Raw genomic sequence first — 24404 nt, 5'->3', positions numbered from 1 at the left:
TTAAAGAAAAGGTATTCAAGGTTAAATACATATTAAATACATACAAAAGAATGAATTTTGTCTCAAACTGTGTGACTGTGTGTGTGTGTGTGTGTGTGTGTGTGTGTGTGTGTGTGTGTGTGTGTGTGTGTGTGTGTGCGTGCGTGCGTGCGTGCGTGCGTGCGTGCGTGCGTGCGTGCGTGCGTGCGTGCGTGCGTGCGTGCGTGCGTGCGTGCGTGCGTGCGTGCGTGTGTGTGTGTGGGGGGGGGGGGGTTCTTGGAAACTTTTAATTTACAGACTGGATCCAACAGGTAGTTTAGAGATATTGCATGATGGATATTGAAACGCTTTATTAATTTAAAGTTTATTGTGGTACACAAATTCAAGAGTCCCTGACATCTTGTCATGTGTACAGTGCCCAAATATGGACAAGAGCTATAGGTATACTGTAGCCTGGATGTAGAGCAGATCCCAAGACGCACAGAAAGGACACTGCAAAGTAAAACTACAGGACAGCAAATAACAAATGGGTGTGTAAAAATATCCTCTACAATATGCATCATGTCAGTGAACATAAAGGACAATTAAGGTCTCTGTCTCAAAAAAGTCCATAACATATAATCTTGAATTCTTGAATAATTAATCAGATTAATGGTTTATTATTACTCGCTGCAAGACTGCAATGACTTTGACTCTCCCATATGAATATTTATATTTAAATTCAAGGTAAAATTGTATATTTTATATATCTAAATTGTATGTGCAGTATAGTGGTGAAAATGTGTCTGCAATTCATAACTTTTATATCCTATACCCATGACTCAAATCCAGAACTCATTGAGACCAGGATCTAAATTTATCCATGGAATAGTAGGGAACCACTATACAGATGTGCTATTTATATTGTATTACCATAGTAACATACAGATTGGTTGACAGAATTCCAGAATTGCAGCTTTAGCACAAAACGTCCTTGTTGTCAAAAATACCCCAAACCTACATTGACGGTTCATAATTGGATAAGCCATGAATGACTCAGTCTTTATTGATACTTCACTATCACAGGATTAGTTAATTATCGCAATAGAATATGACAGTGTCACAAAGCAACATGCAGTGTTGAATACAATACAGGCCATTCATTAAAAGTAGCACAAACATTTATAATACAGATTAAATCATTTTACAGGTAGCCTACTTCTACTGCATGCATTTCTGTCTAATAAAGTATTAAATCAGTGGTTGCTGTACAACAGTTACACCTCAAGGGAAATCAACTGTTCATCTGTTGGAAGTCACAACAAACAGTGTGTGGTGAGTAATAGTATTTCTGCGAATCAGAATGTGTTCTATTTCATACAGCATTCAAGAACAAACGGTCAGTAGTAGGCTCTGTCTGTCTGTCATTCTCTTTACGCTTCACATAAAAAAAACATTTCTATTGGATCCCTCTATACACCTTAGCACACTCCAAAGCATATAGTCCCCACTGGAGGGTGAAACAGTGTGTTGCATTTTCAAATAAGCCACGCCCACCCCCCTCTCTCCCTAAAACCAGGTCAAGCTGGAATATTTATTCTACTATTGGTAATATCAGGACTGGCTGCAGTGCTAGAGTACGATAATCGCCTGGTCTTGCCATGCCACACGGCAAAGTGATTAGGAGATAAATATTATGCATGGGATGTATGTACACTGTAACAGACAAGTAGAGCTATAGTGCAAAGTTGGAGTGGGTCCTCAATTCAGCAATACTTATTAGTTCATCTATTGTTTTAGATAATGCCATTTTTATAGGATCACATGCTTCAGAGCTCCACATTATAGTATGCAGTGACCATGACCACGTCCTGCGTACACAGGGAGTGTCAAACAGACCTTTCTCAGCAGGCTGTACATGTGTCATGCTGATCTGTTTATTACCATGCTGACTATCAGTGGATTATCAGAGAAATGAGCGTTTCAACAGAGGTGTTTATGAGACAACCCACACAGTTCACACATGGAAGAAACAAGCTAGCATGACACGTGAACGGCAAAGATAGCTCTAATGGTGCCAGTTTTGTGTAATGCTCAGCACATGATCACAACACACTAACACAGCATACCAGCATTGTGAAGCACTACAGTAGATGTGGATTTAATTCTCAGTATCAGACTACTCTTGCATATATATTTGACGGTGTGTATAAAAAGCAATCAGCACATGTTAAATTTGGGATACCAATTTATTTTTATACACACACTGACATACACCCTCTGTATACAGTGTATTTATTTACAACAAATATATACGAATCACACTGTATCTGGGTTGTTTAATTATTGTGCCATGCCAAACAACAACTTGGAAAAGCATTTAACCTATAATCACATTTGTATGTCTCTCTACCTCAGATTCTTTGTCCCCAACAGCATGCCAGTCTGTTACTCTGTATAGCCCCAGGTGCCTTCACTTTGAAGCTGTCCCCATGGGTTTCTTCATTGGACAGCTCTTTGTCACACCGCAGTATGTTCTCAACAAGGAAAGCACCAGCCTCATCAATATTTATATTGTCCTATACATAGTCAGGGAAACGTGGATTTCAGTACATAGTTTAGAGTCTTTATGGGACCTGAGAAGTACTTTAAAAGGTAAAATAAGCATTTTAGGAAGAAATTCCCCTTTAATTCAAAGTGCATGCTATAAGTGTGACAGCTTATTATATAATTTATATCCCTAAAGGTAAAGGTCAAAGATTTAAAGCATGGCTTTGTTAATGTTTGCACACATTTTATGAGTTTATTTTATAATCAGGGTTAAAAGATCAAACATGCTATCTCATCAAAATACCAGTGATTACACACATGCAGAGCATTCTCTGGTCACTAACGAAGAAAAATATAAATATTACACACACCTTTGCTGAGGTTTCAAACCATCCTATGAAGTTGTTCTCTTTACAGAACTGGTCAAGTGTGGTGGGTAGTTCTCTGTCTCCTTCCTTTGTGTCACATTTGTTGGCCAGGAGAACAGCAGGAATTGGGCTTCCACTGTCCAAGACTACTTTGCTATCTAGGCCTTGCTTCCACTCCAGGGCAGACTCAAAAGTGGACCTTTTAGCTATGTCAAAGACAACTAATGCTCCCATTGCCTCCTTGTAGTACACCCTGGATAGATTCTTACATCGCTCTTGACCTTGAAGAAATGGGACATACAAGGATTTTACACATTTCGTCCTAAAATATAGGCTATTAAGTTAAGCTTCAATGCATGGGACATTATTTTAGGCCACATATGTCTTACAGAAAAATAATGGACACATTTTAAGTGGATTGAAAATTAAGACTAAATCTTCCCCATAGCTTTCTTATATGTGAATAATTTTAGTAGCATATGCAACCTTTTTGTATTTAGGCTATATATGAACAAATGCAAGCCTGAAAGAAAATGAAATCTCTGCATATTTCCATGGACACCGAACAAGACTAAAATAGATCTGATAAAAACGATTGCTGGTGTTACATGTAGGAAGTTACATGCTATGGGTGACAGAAAACGCAGCAAAGTGGGCCACTGTACTACTTGTATAGAGTAGATAATCATTGCAGCATGAAATGTCGAACTTTGAACCAATTGCCTATTGCCAGAGCCTGCATGCAAGGCTTCTATATCCATAGCCTATTTATAACTGCTAGCCTATACCCGTTAAAGCTTATACACAACAAAGAGAACAACAGCTGAATATAGCCTAAGTTATTAATAGTGTGAACTGTGTTCTCTATTTATAGTCTCTGTACGCAATTAAGCCTCATCGCTCTCACCTGCAATATCCCAAAGCTGCAGCCGCACCACGGTATTCCTGTTCCACTCAATTGTTTTGAGAGCAAAGTCAACACCAATAGATGTTTTATACGTTTCTTTAAAACGGTTATGGACATAACGGCAGATTACACTGCTCTTTCCAACTGCCACGTCTCCAATAACTACAACTTTGAACAACTTTTCTGTACAACACGTTCGAACCGACGGCGACGCCATCAATATCCTATCCTCCGATCGATCGCTAGTTGAAAACCATGACGCCCACTCTCCTCATATGGAGCATTCTATCTATAGAAAGTAAAAGTAAACTAGTTCGGAAATGCGCCCCGGGAAGGCACTCGCCTATTAGTTTGCATTGCACAGTGCGCTCAGTGCGCTATTTCCGAACGCGCCCTCTCCAAATTAAAATTAATTAAAATATGTTTGTTGTGCTCAAGGATTTTTAAAACATAGCTAATAGCTATACATTAAGAGCACGTCAACATGTTTTTGACATCTAATTATTTATTCTTTCCCCCCTTTTTTAATTCATAAATATTTTAAGCGTATATAATTAGCCTCAGTCACATAGGCCCTATATGGGCCCAAAATGTGATTTTTACTCTATTGCCTGACATGAAAGACAAAACACAAAAGCATAAAAAATATTTAATTTATACTCCCATTAAACAATTTTCCTTCAAACTCTCTACAGCAAATATTTGTTTAATCTAGGCTAATATGTCATTTATATATTTAAGGCTGCAACTTATCAATTACCTAATTATAAATAGCACTAATACTACATCAATACCTCATTATATAAGAAAAGTATTTAAGAAATGTCATTGACCTGCCCAAACATACAATAGAAGCATAAATAGTTAATTAATTAGGCATTAGTGTAATCATCTGAATACCAAAATGTGATTCACAATTTCTTACATTTACAGCATTTTTTGTGGTCTTATACAATCATCTATACAGTTATGAATTCAGATTGCTATTTATAAAAGATACAAACTTGCAATCTTGCTTAACTTGCATTTCAAGACAGTAAAAATGAATTACATGTACAAAAGGGAAAGAAATCACTCTCAATGGCAAGAGAAATGTGGCACTTGAACATATCCTCTGCTACATTCATGATACAGTGCACCTTCAGGTTGTTCTGTATCAACTGAAAAGTCAACTGAAAAAATCAAGATCTGAGTGTTTAATTGCCCCCTCCAAAAAAAATAGAAAATTACAATTACTCAAGTGGCAAACGACTCTAAATGCAAATATTTCCATTACATGTTGAAGATGCTTTTTAATTTATTATTTGACGAATTTGAGTGTTCAACATTACAAACATACCATTCACTATACCCTCTTTAAAATGTCTCAATTGCTTTTATTGGTCAAATAAATGCTCTATTAACTATTTCTGTGCTGTGAATATGACATTAGTTCATGTACATACATACAGTAGACAATTAGTTGTTTGCCTAATAAGCACAATGTTTAGAGGAATGAGTTAAAAGCTTATGTAGAAACACCTGTCTGTAATGGGTACATGTTTTCACTATAGGCATAATCTATAACAGCTTTTTATGTTGTAGTAGGGCTTCATACTTCTCCCTTTCCCTGTCAAATATATGAAGCTGTAGAGTGAACTTCACACCTTATACATTCTCCATTATTGACATGTTAACCATTAGCAAAATAAACAAGAAACACAATTAAGTTATAATCAACTATACAAAACATTTTAGAACACCTGGTAATATCTACTTTGCACCGTTACAGAGTTGAGGAACTTGGTTTGAAGTCTTTCAGAATGACAGAGGCATATGTCATGTTTGGAGGAGTGCACAAAACAGACTCAGACACGGGAGAGCTGGGAAAGGGGTTAGCCGACGGTCCCAAGCAATCTCGAAATGGTGACGGAGGAGGCATCAAAGACACAGTATCCTCCATCGGCAGTTTAACCTGAACCAGCTCCTCCTCGTCATGAATCTGGGCGTTGTCGTACATGTAGCCGTGGAGGAGGCCAAACTGCTCCTTCTCCATCTCGTCCTCCTCATCCAGAGGAGGTGTGTGCTCGTCGTCAAACAGGTCCATCTGCATGGGCAGCACAGGATACTGCTGGATGAGGTGGGCCTGGTGGTAGACGGGCATGCCTCCACTCACTACCTCGGGCATGCTAATCATACCACGAAAATCGGGGACGTCGCGGTCAAATTTATCCACCACCGCAACCACCTCCTCCTCCTGAAGGTGATCCATCATATTATGCTGGGGGAGAACGCTATTCTGCGGAGGTAGATGCTCAGGGCAATAAAGCTCCACCTCCTCCACATCCACCTCTTTCATGAGCCCACTGGCGGGCATTTGCCCGTGGGCCATCATGATGGGGGGGGTGGCGGGAGGGTTGTATCTGACAGGGTCACACTCCTCCTCCTCGGCCACGTTGTATAGAGTCTTAGTGCTGAGGTCTGAGAACTCCAGGTTTGTATGATGGTAGGTATTAGTTAAGGGTTTGATGACAGCCATCTGATTGGAACCCGCTTCCTGTCCCTTCACATGCACTGACAGTCTGTGCCACATGTGATCCCCTTGTGGAGGATGTCTTGCACCTGGTTCAGACCATGACACAGACTTGCCATTAGAACTATGAACAAAATAAAGACGTCTGTTATTTCACAGGAACCCAGAAAAGTGGAGACAGCAGCAGCATTTCTGGTTCATGTAAAAAGACTTTATCATGTCATGCTATAATTGTATTTGTTTATTTCTTGAAATTACTCTACAATACTGCATTTAAGGTGGAATGTTATTTTATGAAGAAGATAATATGCAGGCTATGTTTATATGACAATTTGCATGGCATATTCTGCCATATTTCATCTGTGGTCCTGTGTCTGATCCCACAGCATGCAGGGATGCTTGTTTTAATTAATAACGGCAGTTGAAAGGTTAGAATAGTTGTGTGAATCGAGCACTGACCTATATCTCTCACACCATACAACAGGTGCACCTATGAGAGTGAATACAGTAAGACAACAGGTTGGCCTTTGAGAGTCAATTACAGTTAGACAGTGCCAGCATCCCTGAGGTGCCACATCAGCAAGGACTCACAGACTCAATTACTCAACGAACCCACCTGCCATTTCCAGCATTCTTCTTCCTCTTAAACATGTTAAGCAGGCTGTTGTTCCGGCAAGCGATCTTGCCATCACCGACGTGCATGCGCACAACGTCAGAGGTGGTGAACGCACTGCGCACGTTTCTCTCCGGCTTGGCGAGTATGATGTACATCTTTGGCGTGAACATGCAGCCTAAAGCCACAGTCACACTGAGGCTCACTGAGAAGGAGGTGGTGATGATCTTATAATTGCTGCCAAAGTAAATAGGCACAAAAGCCAGCCAGATGATGCATGTGGTGTACATGGTGAAGGCGATGTACTTTGCCTCGTTGAAGTTGGCAGGGACGTTGCGTGTCTTGAAGGCGTAATAGGTGCAACTCAAGATGAGCAGCCCGTTGTAACCCAGGGGAGCCACTACTCCAATGTTGCTGGTGTTGCAGATGAGGAACACCTCTCTGACGCTGGGATAGGACTTGATGGGCTCAGGGGGCTCCATGATGATGAGGGTGACCTCCAAGATGATCTGAGCACCGATCAGGATGGAGGCGATGACCATCTGTGCCCATGCGCTCATGAACCTGGGCTTCCGGGTGCAGATTTTCTTCTTGCTGCCCGCCAGGATCCGGGCGATGCGGTTGGTCTTAGTGACCAGGGCAGAGTAGCACATGGCAGCAGAGGTTCCAACGAGGAGCCTCTGGAGGTAGCAGGAGGCGACAGTGGGGCGAGCGATAAGGGTGAAGGGGCAGATGTAGCCCAGGAAGATGCCTGCCAAAATGATGTAGCACAGCTCACGGCTGGAGGACTTCACCACAGGCGTGTCGCGGTACAGCACAAAGATGAAGGCCACAAAGGAGGTGACAAGGATGCCCAAGCAGGAGAAAACCACTTGGACAATGGATTCTGGATTGCTCCATTCAAGTACCTGCAGGGTGATCCTCTCACAACCTGAAAGGGAAGAGAAAAGAGAGGCATAAATATCATGGTTCGACAGCACGACAGGATCAGAAAAAACATTCATAAAAGTTCATATTAACAGAGATGCAAGAAGATAAATTAATAAATGAAAGAACAATGTCGTGAAAAAAACGTTTTGTTTCGTAAGTGAAGACCATGAGGTAAATCTAATGCACAGAGCTTACAGACACTGAGAAGACCCTGTTTTCACAAGGTCGACTATCTTATTCTAGTTTGAAAACCCACTAAGGCTTAAAGTAGGTTTTCAGCTCAACTATAAATAAACTCCCTTTCAAGTCATGGAGGGCCAGGCTGGGCTACAGAGAGTATAGCCAGAGGAGAGTGCAGGCCATTGCAGCAGGACAAAGTAAATCACTGTGGTTTACAAAAAGGTCCCTTCTCTTGCTATACAGATCAAGAACACTGAATGTACATAATGCTTTAATTTCTGCAAGATATATATATATATATATATATTTTTTTTTATTAACTTTAAAATAAAGTTAATAATGTTATGATTATTTAAATTTATCAGTATTTCTGCAAGGATATGCAAGTTTTCCTGACGTTGTCAGGTAGACATTTTCTATCATACAACTAGGCTATTTATTATAATTCTTGTGCATGCTGACAGCAGGCCATAGACCACAATTCACGAATGTTCTACATGGTCAATGCCAACTATGTAATTTCTGGAGCACCGAAGTCTGACGTCAATATCGGTAGAGGGCGCAAATCCACGGGTTCATGTATTTTATTTGCATTGTAATCCCCATAGGGGGATTTTAGATCGCCTCATATAATAACTGTGTTTGAAAAATAAACATCCAGGCCGCTGCACTCCGCATGGATATGAAGAATCAACTGACTGAGAGAAAACGCAATTGTTACTGCTACTGAATTAGTTACATTTTCGCTAGAAAGAGACACCTCCCTGACAATAACGCAGAGACAGCTTGTTTATTTTTGGACCACAATGCTTTGAGACGATTTTAAGATGACCCCATTGTCACATTCTGTCTCTCCCTCAGTCTGTGACTACACAGGTCACTCCCATATCCCATTCCATCACACCCAGTTCACCCAGTTCCATTTACACACCTGTCTTCAACTACCTCATCAGCCCAGCAGTGAACACTTCTCCAATCAACCTGCTCACTATAAAACTGGACTCAGTACAAACACTCATTGTCAGTTCATAACCTAGTGTCATGGATGTCCTGCTTGTTTCCTGTTTTGACTACATTGTCATTTTGCTATTACCTGATTCCTGCCTGCATCTTCAGTGTAAGATATCTGCCTGATTCCTTATTAAATACTTTATTGTCTATTCTACTCTTGTTGTTGTGACTTTGCATTTGGGTTCAACTCACTCTGTCTGCATCCGTGACAGTACTGTCTAAAAACCAGGAAGAGACGCCGGCAGACAGCGGCTTTTGGCCATGCATGGAAGTTCAGGTGTGCCTGCGCTGTATGAGATAAGCATCACGTGAGGATGTGAATCGGCACTAGTCATTAGTCAATCAGGTGCCTGTAGTTTGTTAACTTTGTACATGGTATGTACTATAGTACCGGTGCAAGTCAACGATTGACACCATACACATGGTGTTATAGTGGCATTATAGTTCCTATGTCCAGATTTTGGTGTGTCCACAAACCTTGTCCTCCTAACACAAACATTAAATGCCATTGACAATGAATGGACAATTTTTTAGTGTTTGTGTAAACACAAACATTGCGCAACACAAACATTGAAAACGAAGGTGAGGATGCAAATTCTGATTGGCTGGAATGAGATGTATGAGGATGTACGATGATAAGAGCGCCCCTCACTTGCCACTTCACACGGGTGTGATTACCTTTTTTCTAAATGTTTATCCCACCATTTTGTAACCCATATTTTCACCTGGTGCCAATTGCCTAGGATGAAATCTTGGGCGCTAGACTTCTCAAATGTTGCCCAAACCCGACCCAACGTTTTCAGGCCTAAAACGTATGCAAAATAGTAGGGCCTCGGGTTCCATTAAAAAAACAAAATTTAATTTTGTTTAGAATAATAAAATGAAATAGTTGCAAGCAATACAAAAAAGCAGCAATAAGACAGGGCCAAGCCATAAAAGCAATAAAGAAAAAAGCTATACACAATATGCACAATAAGCCATAGAAACACTGATGACCAAACTTGATAGAAAGAAGACCACACAATTAATTAATGAGCACTTTAAATAACTGGTTGGAGACTGAAGATGACGTCACTTTTTTGTTGCGCTGATTGGCTGAAGAGGTTGTCTGTCAAAGCTATACTCCCGCAGCCAACCATGCATTAGCAGGGTCCAGACTCCACACAAATGAATGGGAATGCAATTTCAAGGGGGAGTGGTTAATCAGGCTACAAAAATCCCAGGAGTGGATAGTGTGGATGATATACTTTATCATTCCTATACAATCATATAATTGGGAGATCATTGGGAGATCTAAACTGCAAGTGGGGCCTCTACAGTGGTGCCCGTTGGGCACTGGCCTACTTGGATCAATGCAAGTTGGAAATGCATGCCCCACCCAGATTATATGCGTTGGAGCCTCTACAGCGGTGCCCGTTGGCATGCCCCACCCAGATATTATGTCTGTGTCCCTTTTATGCCCATACATGGAGGTCTTTGTCAGGCATGCCCCAATATGGAGTATATGCAGATGTCATAACAGGCCACCTCCATATATGGAGTTATGGACCCTGGGCAGGGCCCCTGTCCAGAGCCCGGGCAGAGGACCGCCCTTTTTTGGGCGGTTCTGGACAAACGTGTTAGTTATGGCCCAGTTAGGGCTCAGTTAGGGCCAGGCCTTAATGTTAAGGCCCGTTGAGAACTGTCCTCCCTATGCATGAGGAGTGAGCAGGCATCATATCCCTTCCTCCATTGCCCTAGGGCTTTTCATACGTATACAGCTCCAAAACATTTCCATCACATGCCTCTGACAGAGAGAAAGATGGAGAGCGGTAGGGCATGCCTTCTGGCAGAGATTTACACTCTACTGAGCACCTTTCCAGTTGAATTCATGAATATGAGAGTAACTGTGTCCTGTATTGAGCATGCTCTCTTCAGTCAGTGCATATCAAAAGCTCTTAAATATGAACCTATAAGAAAACAGGAAAATCCTATTAAAGTGTCTTGTCTTTGAACAATGCAGAAGGCCTTTGAAAGTGGGCCAGAGAAGTGCTAAGTGAAGTAGGGCTGCTGTCGCATAAGCAGTGAAGATGATGAATGCTCCTCAGGTGCCATGGGAAAGCTTTGAAAATAGGACAGCACAGGTTTGTGAAATAGCACTGCAAAAAAATCCCGACAGCATAAAGTGTCTTGAGCAGTGGGTGGTGGAGGGCAGGGGAAGATAAACTAAACTTTCTGCACTGTAATGAATGACACCAATATACAGTAGCTATTCTCTGAAATAAGCAAATTTATGGTCTGTTTTGGTCAAATGTTTGTCTACTTTCGCCTTTTGTGATAGAATAGAGATACTGGGGTTCATCAGGTTAATGAAGAACTCCAAATACACCTAAATGTTCTTTTCCATCATCCAGTATTTGTTTTATGTAATCAATAGTAAATTGACCTTAATTCTGAGAGGCCCTTTATGTGATGAGGCCAAGCAGGAGACCGGCACACTTGCTCAACAATTCTGGTTCTGCTCAAAACGAAACAAATTTTGGTCCCTTATTTTTGATTACGTATCAAATGCCTTGAAAAAATATATTGAGCCAGATCCACTACCGGCTATGTTTGGATCAGTGGCATTTAATCCCTCTATTAAGTCATTTTAGGGTCAAGCCATCTCCTTGTGCACACTGCTAGCCAAACATTTGATTTAGCAACAATGGAATTCAGAATCTAGCCCTCTGTTTCAGCAATGACTTAGAGACTTGGACAATGTGCTACACAGGTCTCCTGTGGTAGAGAACGTGCTCCAGGGTATAATCCAGGGTATAATATAAATGTTATACCAACAAGCGTATGACATGCTGTCATCTCCTCTGATACTCTTTTGGCTGGTGTCTTTTTAGTTTTTTCCCCCTCTCTTGTACCTTCATTGTACCTTCTTATTTACAGTCGACTCAAATGTCTCTTTTTTGGGGTAGTTTGTTTGTTTGTTTTTCAGAAAACTTGAAGGGTTTCTGCTGGTAAGACTGCTTACCTTATCCTGTGACATTCCTTCAATAAAGAATATGTTAAAATACAACTCTATTGTTCATTGTGGTCTCTCCAGTTCTCCAAGGTAGTGCTCATGTTTTTGTATGGATTTGTTTCGAAATGCACTGTTGCTACACAGAAGCTAAAGTTCCGTGGGGAATTCTGGCAAAGTGCTCTGCTCAGCCAGCACAGGCACATCTTAACCACTTAAACCCTCAATACTTAAGTAAAGTTGACCTTTGGCCCTGTACTTGGTCTGCTCTTTTTCCTGTCAACAAAGTTTATAGTCGACAATAGCCGCTCAAGCTCACAACACGTACAATTCTAGTAGAACGTTGTCCTGAACATAGTGACAAGTTAAATATAGGCACAGTTTGGTTAGGTTCAGGGAGTTCATTAAACCCCTATAGCGAGATTTAGAAAAATGCACAGGGACTATTTCTGTAGTTCATCATACTCTTGCAAAGTTGATTGTATTGTTGAAATGTGTTGTGATGAGGCATAGTGTTGTGAAATAAATATGAGTTCATATCCTGTACAGCTTACACACCAACTGTGACATTGTCATCCCTCAAAAGAAAATTCAGAACCGGTTTGATTTGATGCAATTTCTTTTGCATTAGCCCTTAGACAGTTTTGCTAGATATTAACTATACTATAAACAATTGTTTGTTTGTTTGTTTCATTTATTGTCCATGTGTGGAAATTGGTCTTCGGTCTCAAACAACAGTAAAAACAAACAGCAACAACAACAGCAACAACACTTACACAATTATCTTCATGGCAAAAATGCAGGACAACAGTGGCAAATACATTAAAAAACAAATCTAGCGAGACATGGTATCCATGGTATCCTGCCTTAATGGCAGTAGGAATCAAGGAATTTTTAAAGATGTTACGGTTAGCTTTTGGTACTTTGAACCAATATCATTCTCCTAACATTTTCTGTAACAAAAATAGAGTAGTGTCAGGCCAGCAGAAGGTCGATTTGAAAAAGTTTGGGAAAAGTTTGCTTCTATCTGGCCCCTGTCTTTAGAGTGGTTGATCATGGCCACTGTCCATGGTCCTGAACTTGTTTCTACATTAGTACTCTGTGTGTGTGTGTGTGTGTGTGTGTGTGTGTGTGTGTGTGTGTGTGTGTGTGTGTGTGTGTGTGTGTGTGTGTGTGTGTGTGTGTGTGGTGGGGGCTGGTATCCCTCTCCCTCGCCCTCTGAGGGGAGGGAGAGAGAGAGATGGCTGTTGTCATTAAGCATCTCTGGAGTGCAGCCGAATGTATATACTGGGTTTAATAGGGGTGAAACACACCTTCTAGTTCCTCGTCAGGCCACCAGCCCATGTCACAGGCCTTGCACGTAAACTCATCCTGGACAATCTCGTTGTCCTTGCAGGCTGTGCAGATCCAACAACAGCTCACCTCCCCTTTCCTGATCACCTGAATCACAACCAAAATAACATAATTCATCATTTTAGACATTTAGCAGACGCTCTTATCCAGACAATAAGCACGGTAATCACCTATTGTACATAGAATTCAAAGAGACAGTGTAGTCACTGTAGTGCCTCAGAAAATTGGGGTCACAGAAAAACCAAGAACCTAGAAATCTTGTACATGCAAGTATGTTTTGTATGTTATCATTATTATAAATAGCAAATCTACAAGCTCACAACTCACAGCTAGTATATTTGCTATTTTCACTACTTTTGTGCGTCACTCTTGTATAAGGAACTAGGGCATTAAAGGTAGAGTAAGTACTTTGGGGTTAAAACAAAAATATATTAAATAAAAGCTTCCAGCACCTTGATCTCTCCTTTGGAGCAAGGCTCGCTGCAGACCGAGCGCACCATCTCGCTACGGTTCATTTGGATCATGTAGTCATCAATAATGAGCATGCCCTTGTGCCAAGAGCCCACATTGATGTAGTCATATACACCAGGCTCCACATGCTGCAGGTTCATAATCTCATACCTGATGGTGGACAAAAGGCCTTGGGTCAGAGGAAACGGCAGGTGAAAAATAGTATCCAGCATCATCTAAAATGCATAGCTCCAAATTCTGGGTTATTCTTTTAGCCTTAATGTCTGACTATACCTCATGCTGTTTATATTTCTGACTAATAAACTATTCAATCAATCAATCAAAATTAGTGAAATTCATGAATTGTTGCTTGCAGAGCACTTTTAAATTATTTTCACCAGCATTATGCCTCAACATAGAACGTTTGACATACCTGCCAGGCGAGTCCCCATTTTCATCAAACCCTATATTCTCTCCGGACACGCCTTCAAAGGTAGTCATAAGCAGGGACTCCAGCAGCTCGCTGCCATCAACGGGGTCCATGGCTTCACAGATGCCGGGGCCAGGACATACACGGGTGTGCAAATCATGCAAGCCGTGGGCCATGGCCAAAATGGCATTGATGACGAATCCCATCTTGCTATCTTGAACGTAGTTGTCCTCCAGACTTTCATAGCCTGCCAATGTATAAGAACATGATAAAGATAATGGTCTGCGTACGCTTTGACAAACCTGTGAAGGATCAAATTGCTGTATGTGCAGTATTTACTTCGATGCTGCAAGCATTAGCGTGTTTGTTGTGTAGCTACAATATCCCACACAGTATGTGTGTTGGATGTGGTGGTGCAAAACTGTTACAAAGGAGTGATAGGGTGTTCAAAGTTTATTTTAAATATACTTTTACACACAGCTTTGCTTCGGCGGGAGAGGGAATCAAAGATGGGATGATTTGAATATGGCTTCAAAGGATCCTTGTTACCATGGCTTGACTATCCATTTCTGAATTTATAACTCAGGATTCGATTAGTCTTTCAACTCTAAACTGCTGTTGTTACACGTATAATCAAGCAAGGAATTAAAGCAATGAATTAATTAATTCTCACCTTTTACTCTTTATATTTACTTATTCCCAGACAAACATGGCGGGTGAAGGAGACCAGAATGTTTCATATTTTGAGAGTATATTATGTTCAAACACACCCTATCATTTCAGTGTAATGCACGCTAAAAGCTGTATAAGCATCTACTATTCCGTAGCTTTGTGGTTAAATATACTGTACTGATTGTACAACTTTATATTAGTCATCATAATCATTAAATTCCTCACTTTAAATGTATTTTGGTACAGCAATGAATGATGTGCACAAAGTTGACAACTACGATATAAATAAAGTATATTCTGACATTGTGAGCGAGCATAGCTGCATTCGTAACTTGGCACACAGCCTGCCAGAGCGTAGGATACTTTGGCACCAAACTGTCCATTTTGTATACACAAAAGCCAAAATTATCACTTGTACTATACAGTATGCAGATGCAGAGGGCACGCTTGCTCTTGGTAGCTTCTGTAGCCTACTATATAGAAAGAAAGAAAGAAAGAAAGAAATAAGTGGTTTCAAGATAATTGGTTTAGCTTTCCTGATTATTAGCCACCACTCAAGACAGTGAACATTGTCATTTAATTTTAAATATAGTAGTTTAGTCTACTTGCTCAATAGCACCATTTGGTTTAGGTTACTATTTTCAACATAACTGCCATAATAAATTGGTTTAATTGACTGCCCATCTTAATTCTGCAATATATATCACATCTTCACTTTATTTGCCACCTGATTCTTAAACACCTAAATTACCCTTTATTATATCATCCTTGAGTCCAATAGAAACACACATTTTGCTTTTAAATCGAGTGTCGGGTTAGATTCCCAAACAAACAAAACATTACTGGGCGGGGTAACTTACACAAGGAGGTCAGGTTTATTAACATCATCCATTGCTGATGTGCTTATTGCTCTAGCATGTTAGATCAAGTCATGGCAAGTAAAAGGAATCTGAGACTAGTGAATGTAGTGATGCTATAGGACATACTGTACAAACAAATCAGTTTGGAGGAGTAGCAGCAGGGGAAAGCATCAGACTAAAGGTTATGACCTAGTTCAACAGCTCCTTCAGTTTGACCACCTCCTTGTCTCTCACTCGCTGACATTCATCAGTCATTTTCTGCATGCAAAAGGATGACCAGCTTCACTAAATCAGATTTGTGGCAAATCCACACACAAGGACAGATTTTGCATAATTCAAAGAGGTAATTTCACATGAATAAATGTGCGTTGTGCATGGACACAATTGGTTGTGTATCTAAAAAAAAGTGTTTTATTATACAGTTGCTATATGGCGATGCTGTGGCAACATGCAACTTAAGCCAGACCAACCATTGTTGGCAACTCACTTAAATGTTATTGGGCTGTTTTAATATCTGTCTAAATAACAAAAAATAGGTGTGAGACCACAGTGCAGACCAGACCAATTGCCGTGCTCTCACTCCTGTGCATTAATCATAAAAAAACATCCCAATAGCTTCATATTTTAGAGGTCAACTGAAGTTTGATGGTCATTGAAATTCAGAATGATTCATCCAACTGACTATATTCAAGCGGCCAACATTTTGCTTACTTTATATGTCCACCACCCAAGTATGAAGTAAAAACAAAGTGGCCACTGTGTGAATATTGTCAATGGACTATTTAAATCAGATGGGAAGAAGTTAACCTCTATGTATATAGTCAAAGTGAGGAGCATTATGGGTCCAGAGCGATAGACTCACCATCTTGGAGTTCTACACCAAAACAACGAGAACAACACATAAACAATAGATGTGACAGAACAGCAAACAATAACTGTATCTCTCATGACAAACAAACAATGAATTACTGTTGTACATTTATTAAAAAAACATAAAGTGGACTGCAAGAATGAGAGGAAGCTTGATGTTTTTGCAGATTAAGGAATGTAAGCTCTGTTTTTGTAAATACTGCAAAGGAAATATGGTTAGAGATAATGTCTGGAAGGGAAATGGAATGGAAAAAATGAACTGTGGGAGAATTTAATTGAAATTCCAAAAATGATGTTGGAATGATGTTGGTTTACTGTTGTTGCATTGCATGCAGAATCTTATATTTACGTTTATCAATACACTTACTGTGTTTCTTTTGTATAAAATTGTTTATTTGTGGTAATGTGGGACATTTAAATAAGCAATAGTAACAAATGATACATTTGGTTTGAAAACGTAAATATACTATAGGCTGATTGCATAGTGTTTCAAAAACATATAAATAAATAAATGTGTAAAATTAATTCGTGAATAAATGTCAAATGAAACATGCTTGTTGAGCATTGTTTCAAGTTATCAAGAGCTTATGCTTATGTTTGCTTTCACCCTTTCTAAAGTGCTGATTTGAAAAGCATTCAATTACCTAGTTCTAGATCATCCTCTGTTGAGTCGAATGTCACAAAATGAATATGAAAAAAATATGTATTATTAAGTTGATTATATAGAAAATATTCCCTGTTGCAAAACAAATGAATAATTAAATAAACTGTTACAGCCTTACTTTAGGCATTGTGACATGTTACAGAACACACTGACTGAACAGCTACAATAGACAAACTGATGTTCAGATTAAAAAAACTGAAAATCCACAAGACAGGTTGTAGTGTCTTGTGGAGTGATGGAGTCCATCATCAGAGCAAGTCGTCTGAGTAACTGTTTATCTACCTGAGCAGTTCCTTGCATAATTTGTGTTCTCCAGTGGGTGTCCGAAGAGGCGGCATTGAAAGCGGTACTGCCAGAACTCCGGGAACCAGGGGTTGCGGGTGTTGGTACTAAGCTTGAGTTTCAGGAAGTAGTCATCGAAGGAGGTGACCTCTTCTGACTGCAGTTTTATAGTGATGCCGCCCACAGCCTCTTCTTCATATCCCTCCACAACTTCATCTCTGTCTGCCCACCCATCACTGAATAGGAGAGGAGCACACAGCAACCATGTTACAACAGCATTTTGACAAAAGAATGAAACATCTACTGAATTTAATCGCTGAATCGTTTTCATTGTTTATTTCCTCTCTGTTCCCTGTCCTCATATGTCTCTCCTGTACTGTCCAAAAACATGGAAATGCCTTGAAATAATTTACATCCATCATGGCTACTGATCATTTTAGGCATCACTTTTCCAATTAGGGGCTCATGAAATATTTAAATTTCTAAAAGAATCATCTTATACGGCCTTGTTTATAAAGAGTGAAGATACTATCAAAGTTTGTGTCTCTCACATGCTGGATACAGTTGGGTTTCAGCTTAATATATTGTTATTGAGTTCTGCCTCTCAGACCCCCAGACCCCAAAGACAGTAATGAGGGCATCCATCCTCCTAAAGGCGCTAGACCAGGGAGATGAATTGCTTAGGTGAAGTGCTGTACAGTAGTGCATGTAGCCAAGTTACTACTGTACATGCATGCATCTATACATCGGTTCCCAGTTTTCTCATCAGCCTGCAGTTACCTAGCCTACTTCCCCCACTCTCTCACTTGTTTCCACTTTCCCTCACTTGCACTTTAACTAAGTGTCTTTGTTTTGGTCATATCTTTTTTATGTTCAGATTTTTCCAAAATGGCAATAGCATACAGTATCTATAATCTCAACGTGAGCTTATAGTCACTATTTCGCATACAATAAAGTAATAATATCTTATAATAATGGTAATAATAATAAAACCCAAGCCTGTTTCTGTATGCCTGAACTGCCTGTTTGAACCTTTGGCTGATCATTGAATTTTGGGTTCCTTTTTAATTTGTTTGCCCATGCTTTTTTGGTTTTGATCCATGCCTTTCTCATATGCTGAAGCCTTTGTACCTCACTGAGCTGCAGAAGATCTGCCTTAGTCGTCTGTCCTCTGTATTCCCGTTTCCTGTTATCCTGCTACCAGCAGTCGTGACAGTGTGTACTTTCCAAATGCTGTGAGAAATTTCTGAGCAGATTTCTACATCATGCAAGTGTTGTATCACCATTACCGAGTGAGGAACGATGGTGGTAAACAAGGAATGGTAAGTATTGTTAAATGGAATCTGCGTAATGGTGACATATTGTTAAAAAATAATAAATTCCAGGACAACACACACTTAATTCTGTTAATAAGTTAAAGTGCAGTACTGCCATGATCCAACAAGACAATACTTCATTGATCCTCCAACATTGTGGGAAAACAATGACTATTTTATTAGCCTATTTTAACTCAATGTGTCCTATGCCAGGCTTGCCAGCTGTATTACTGTGTACATTTTGTTGAAGTATAGCATTTTAGCTACAAATGGGCAAAGGCCGTTATCTATGACAGCAGAGATATCCAGCCATCTGTTTCTCAGCATCATACTCTCCATTCCAGCACTGTCTGCCAAGAACCGACATCTCTGACGTCAACGCACTCAAATAAGAAGTAGTAGTACAAACCTCTATGCAAATATTTGACAATATTGTGAAGCCCAATCAAAGTATCATTTGGAGCAATATGTGAATATAGAGCAATATGTGAATGACAAAATTGTTACATTTCTCCTCTGAGATTCTATTGTATTCTATTGTTGATTGATTCTTGATTACTTACTGTACTTGAAATCACTGTCTTATTTTAGACTCCTGGTGATGAGCACTGTTTTTGAGTGGTGCAACCACTCCAAAGAACAGCAATGTCCGTGTTAACCGTCCTATGTGACTATGAGTACCAGTAGGGGCGCTGTTGTGCCACAAACTGAGAGAGAGAGAGATAGTGCTGCACTGTTGCCTGCTAATGAGAGAGAGAGAGAGAGAGAGAGAGAGGAGAGCGAGAGAGAGAGAGAGAGAGAGAGAGAGGAGAGAGAGGAGAGAGAGAGAGGAGAGTTGCACCACTCAGTTCACACAGGTGTGATTTTTGTAATATGCATGGTATTGGCCATTGCCTGGCCAGCCATGGTAACATCCATTTGCCCTAAGAGCCGAGGATGGATGGCTATGGATGGATATAGTGACCAGCACCTCAGGCATTCTGATTGGCCCATTGCACAGTCCTGCAAGTGTTCAGTTACTGCATTGCTCTAAAAAAGCCTTTTCCTTTTCAGTAGTCTCCTTGACCCAGAAAAAAAACCCCACAGCCACGCCAAATGCATGTCCTCCTTCTCCTTTATGGAGACTAAGCAGTGCAAATCAACTGGAAGAAGTAAGACGGATGCTACACTTTATTCAATAATTTGAGTACATGATTCTCATCAGGACCCCTTTTACTCCGTGCCCTAGTCCTCATCAACATTTGTGAATAAAATCACTGCTTTGTTAAAGCACAACTCTCTGTATAGTGTATTAACCAAGAACCCTATTCCCATTTCAGTAAGCTTGCTCTGACTACTCGTGATAGGATTGGAAGTAAGCTGGGATTCGGCAGAGAAAAACGTCTAGTATACATTAAGTGCTGATGTGAGCTTTGATGCTTGCTAGTCCTCGATCTGCAGCTTACGCTGGAGGTGCTGTCCCATATTAGCCCAGCCTGCCTGTGATCTGACAGTGAGAGGGAGGGCTCATTTATGCATTATTTATGACTGAGCCTGACTCAAAGCATCTTCTGCTTTCAGAAGAACTCTACTCCTGGGTACAAGTGTAGAAGGAAAAGATTATCTCGGTTCTATCTGAATTCTGCATAACCTTTTCTGCGTCTTTTTGAATATTGTTACAGGTGATTTAATGCAATGGCAGTCTCTGATTTAGTTACCGGTATCTATGATCTTAAGGCAAGAACATTAGCCCCAATTCAGTTACAACCAGGAGAGATAAAGACGTGTGACCTGTCTGTGTGACACTGTGCACAGAACTGTATGGACAATGTAGAAGTGAAACTGTCACAACAGGAATAAAACATGAAAGTGGAAATGCACTTTTGTTAGCTGGCATGGAAATGCATTTTCAAGTGCTTTCTCATTTCTAATTTCTTAATTACATTTTGGTCTTTTCAAATTTCATGTCCTTTGAATGCTGCCCTCAATCAGAAGGCATTCCAATGAATATAAGTCACATCTGCGAAACGTGAAAAAACATGAGGGGTAATATTTTCTTCACTGTGGAAAAGCTTTTTATGGGTTTTTATTAGCTCTGCTAGCTCTAAGGATGGCTATGTTGATCGTTTGATCGTTACTACTTTAGTCCCAAAGATGATGTTGAAAACGGCTGACGGATTGAAATGGAATTTGCAGTGCACCTTTATGTTTCCCAGAGGCTGACCCCTACTGATTTGACCACCCTTATGTCAAATAAGTTTCCACTTTCACACAATACTCGCTTGATAATATTAATGCACACCCTGTGGTTTTCCATTAGCATGTCTCTTAGGCCAAAATGTCCACTTTGACCGGATGTGGCCCGGGTTTTACAGGTTATTTACTAAATGACAAACATTGAGCTTGTAGCTTTCATTTGCTCAGACAACCTTTTCCACAGTTTACGGGCCCTGATGGGAAAAGTCAAATAACCTTTTTGCCTTTGATCTAGACTTGAGAACATTCAAGAGCATTAAATCTGAGAATATAAGATGTTTTGTATAAGCCAGGTGACATAATTCTACCTATTTAAAACTTGGTTTATAACATTTCTTAAGATTGATTGTTAAACAGGAATCCAGTGTAGTGATCGGGAAACAAACCTGCCAATTAGGAGGAACTCCCCAGCAACACCAAGACGTCTCATAGCCATGAGTATACCTCGGACAGTCATGCCTTCACAGAAGCAAACAACCACTCTCGCTTTGGGAAGGCGTTCACGCAGCTTCCTCAGAAGCCTGTCATAGTGCCTCTCCCCTGCATTGCTGTAAATCTTGTCAGAATTGGCAATGCACAGGCCGTCCTGGGCTGCAAGCTCTTTGAAGGCTTCCATTCCACTTTCTCCATAGCTACCTGTGGAGAAAAGATGTGGCAAGAAGAAAAATAAAATAAGTATAGGTTTTCATTGAACAGGCAATATTATTTTGTGTTCCACATAAATGTGAGACTATCTAAGCATTGACAGAAAAGTTTATTTATTTATTTTTTAATCCAGGAATGATTTGCTGAGCAAACATGCTCCGTTTGAAAATGTGCGCTGCTCATCAAGTCACATTCACACTTAGGACTTTCCCCGCACAACCAATTGGAGTGTATACCTTGCTTAAGCGTTGCAGCAGTTACTTTGAGTATGCATATGAGGAAATTGTGATTGTTCATAGGGAGATTATTATAATCCAGCAGCTAACAGTTTATTAAATGGGTTTAATTACAAAATATCTTGTCGAAATTTGTCATTATCAAAATTGATGTGTATTATTCCGAATCAGACATCAGAGTGCTGCAGAGTTCTGTGCTAGAAACTATGCAACTTAAAGTCTAGAATAAATACCACTATTTGGTAATTGGTCCAGAATCTCTTTGTAAATGTTTGCTGCCAGATGGACGTTGTGGTAGTTGCTGATGCAAGCAACTAAACAAGATTACAGATTGTTTTAGAAAGGCAAATCATCACTCAAATGATTATTTTTTAGCTTTCCTTTTCTTTTTCTTTTTTTTTGATGCTAACTTTGGTGGTATTCTCTCTCTCTCGCTCTCTCTTTCAAAATTAAATTAAATTCCATTTCACATATTAATGTTACATTACTGCCTGTCGAAAATGTGTGTACTAAGATAATGCACTGGTTAAGATCACTGGAACTACATCACACATGTGCCCAGACAAGGACCAGTGACCAGAAGGCTTTCAGAAGCTTTCTGCCTGCCTCCTTCTTATGCTGTTTCAGTCCCAGCCCACTTCTTGTTTGCACAAGAAGGAAAATGAATCGCAAGGGGCATGCACTGCTCCAGTCTCATTTAAGAATCACAGTAATCATAACTGTCAGCAACAAAATGTGTCTTACCCTCAGTATGCACTGCTGACACATAGGTCCAGTTGTAGCGTTTGACAATGTCTAAGATGGCTCTGGCTTGAAGAGTATCAGAGGGCACAACCCTAAGGAAGTACTGGAACAAGGTTTTGTCACTGAGATCAATACTGGTTGCTGAGTACGCAATCTGGGGGATATTGAACAGCTGCAGAAGGTTCTGGACCTGAATTGCGACTGAGCTCGAGCCAGGCCCAATGACCCCTACGATGGGCTTCTTGGTGGGTGGTGGATGATAGTTAGGACCTCCTTCAAGGCACAACTTTGAGCCTCCGTCCTTCTCATCCCGTATGGAGATGAGTGAGTCTCTGATGAATTCGATACTCTGCTCTAAAGCCACAGAGGAATGCCAACAAGAGTCTCTGATCTCACAGCCCAGGGTGATGTTGGGTAACAAGTTTGGGTCCGCGTTGATGCGGTCTAATGTATGAAACATTGCCTCTACCCTTTGGATCCCATATTGTTCCCGGACCTCGCCACATTTCCTCTCAGCTACCCAATCCGTAGAGGGCTGGTGGTGGACGGAGAACAGTGCACCGATTATAATATCTCCATCCATTCTGGCCACCAAACGTGAGGCAGCCCTTGGTGCAGACCTCTCATATCTGTTAGTGGCCGATACAAAGGCCTCAAAGAAACTGAAAATGCTTATTGTAGTCAGGTAGATCATATTCCACATTGTGTCACAGGTGTTGATAGAATCTTGTCCACTTGGTCATAATGGAGATCCATATAGCCACTTCTTCATGAAGGAACCATCAACTCTGTCATTTCTCCCTCAATGATGTCCTCCTGCATGATGATGAGGGATGAGGGATATTTAACTCATGTTTTATGTATAATTTACAGCATTGTGACCCGAAATAAATAAACAAACACACAAAAGACAATGTCTATGTCTCATACCCCATAACATTATCAACTGAAAGCAGATGTGTCTCTGAATCCCTGCTAAAGGATAAATAAATACAGTACACTAAACAAACTTATTAGTTTCAGACTTTCAGCACCATGGATAGCGCTGCCTCATCTAGCTACACTCATTCCTTGAAGTTGATCCATTTCAGTGCGACACTAAACTTTACGATAGTATCCCAACTAACCCGATTATAGACTGAATATATCACTCATATTATTATACCATTTGACCACCGAATGTTGCTAAACTGGAGCATTGTTTTAAAAATAGGCATGCAGGCTGCAAATGCACTCCAATTCAGGTAATCTTAATTGACGATGCCGAGTGAATCTCATGTTAAGACATCAAAATTGTTATCCCATGTCAGCTAAACCACAAATCCAATAGACAGTTGAGTCTATACATACCTTTAACAGGCAATTCAGGACATAGCATAGCTGTGAGTATCCCAGTCTTGTCTGAACCACACAGACTGGACTATAGCTGCCTGAAAACACTGGGATCTTTCCCCCTCCCAGCTGATCATATGGTGCCCCCTTCTCCTCTTCATCACTGCGTTTTGAAAACAGGTCACAGCGACTGCAGTGCTCCAAGAAAACTGAATTCATAAACGGCGACTGTTCTTTTAAATTCTAATCCTATAATAAACACAAACAATGATTCGCCAATAAGCAAACTATAAG

General features: G+C 40.4%; 2 protein-coding genes across 2 annotated transcripts; both read right to left on the bottom strand.

Annotated features, from left to right (window-relative positions):
- Window positions 1–1787: 1787 nt before the first annotated feature.
- On the bottom strand, window positions 1788–4000 carry LOC310877720 (ras-related protein Rab-32-like; the record flags this gene model as incomplete). The annotated part of the gene is made up of 4 exons (XM_083791670.1): window positions 1788–1829; window positions 2436–2537; window positions 2880–3157; window positions 3784–4000. The coding sequence occupies 4 exons, from the start codon at window positions 3998–4000 to the stop codon at window positions 1788–1790; spliced, it is 639 nt and encodes a 212-aa protein (XP_083647796.1).
- A 1548-nt stretch (window positions 4001–5548) lies between these two features.
- grm1b (glutamate receptor, metabotropic 1b) lies at window positions 5549–23481 on the bottom strand (the record flags this gene model as incomplete). The annotated part of the gene is made up of 8 exons (XM_083792465.1): window positions 5549–6419; window positions 6912–7839; window positions 13335–13461; window positions 13827–13995; window positions 14258–14501; window positions 17603–17838; window positions 21540–21789; window positions 22779–23481. 8 exons carry the CDS (start codon window positions 23479–23481, stop codon window positions 5549–5551), a joined length of 3528 nt encoding a protein of 1175 aa, XP_083648591.1.
- Window positions 23482–24404: the final 923 nt, after the last annotated feature.

The sequence above is a fragment of the Protomyctophum parallelum genome (assembly GCF_964188405.1).
Source record: "Protomyctophum parallelum genome assembly, chromosome: 20".
In the NCBI taxonomy this organism is placed as follows: Eukaryota; Metazoa; Chordata; class Actinopteri; order Myctophiformes; family Myctophidae; genus Protomyctophum; species Protomyctophum parallelum.
This window is presented reverse-complemented; position numbering and strand designations above follow the sequence as displayed.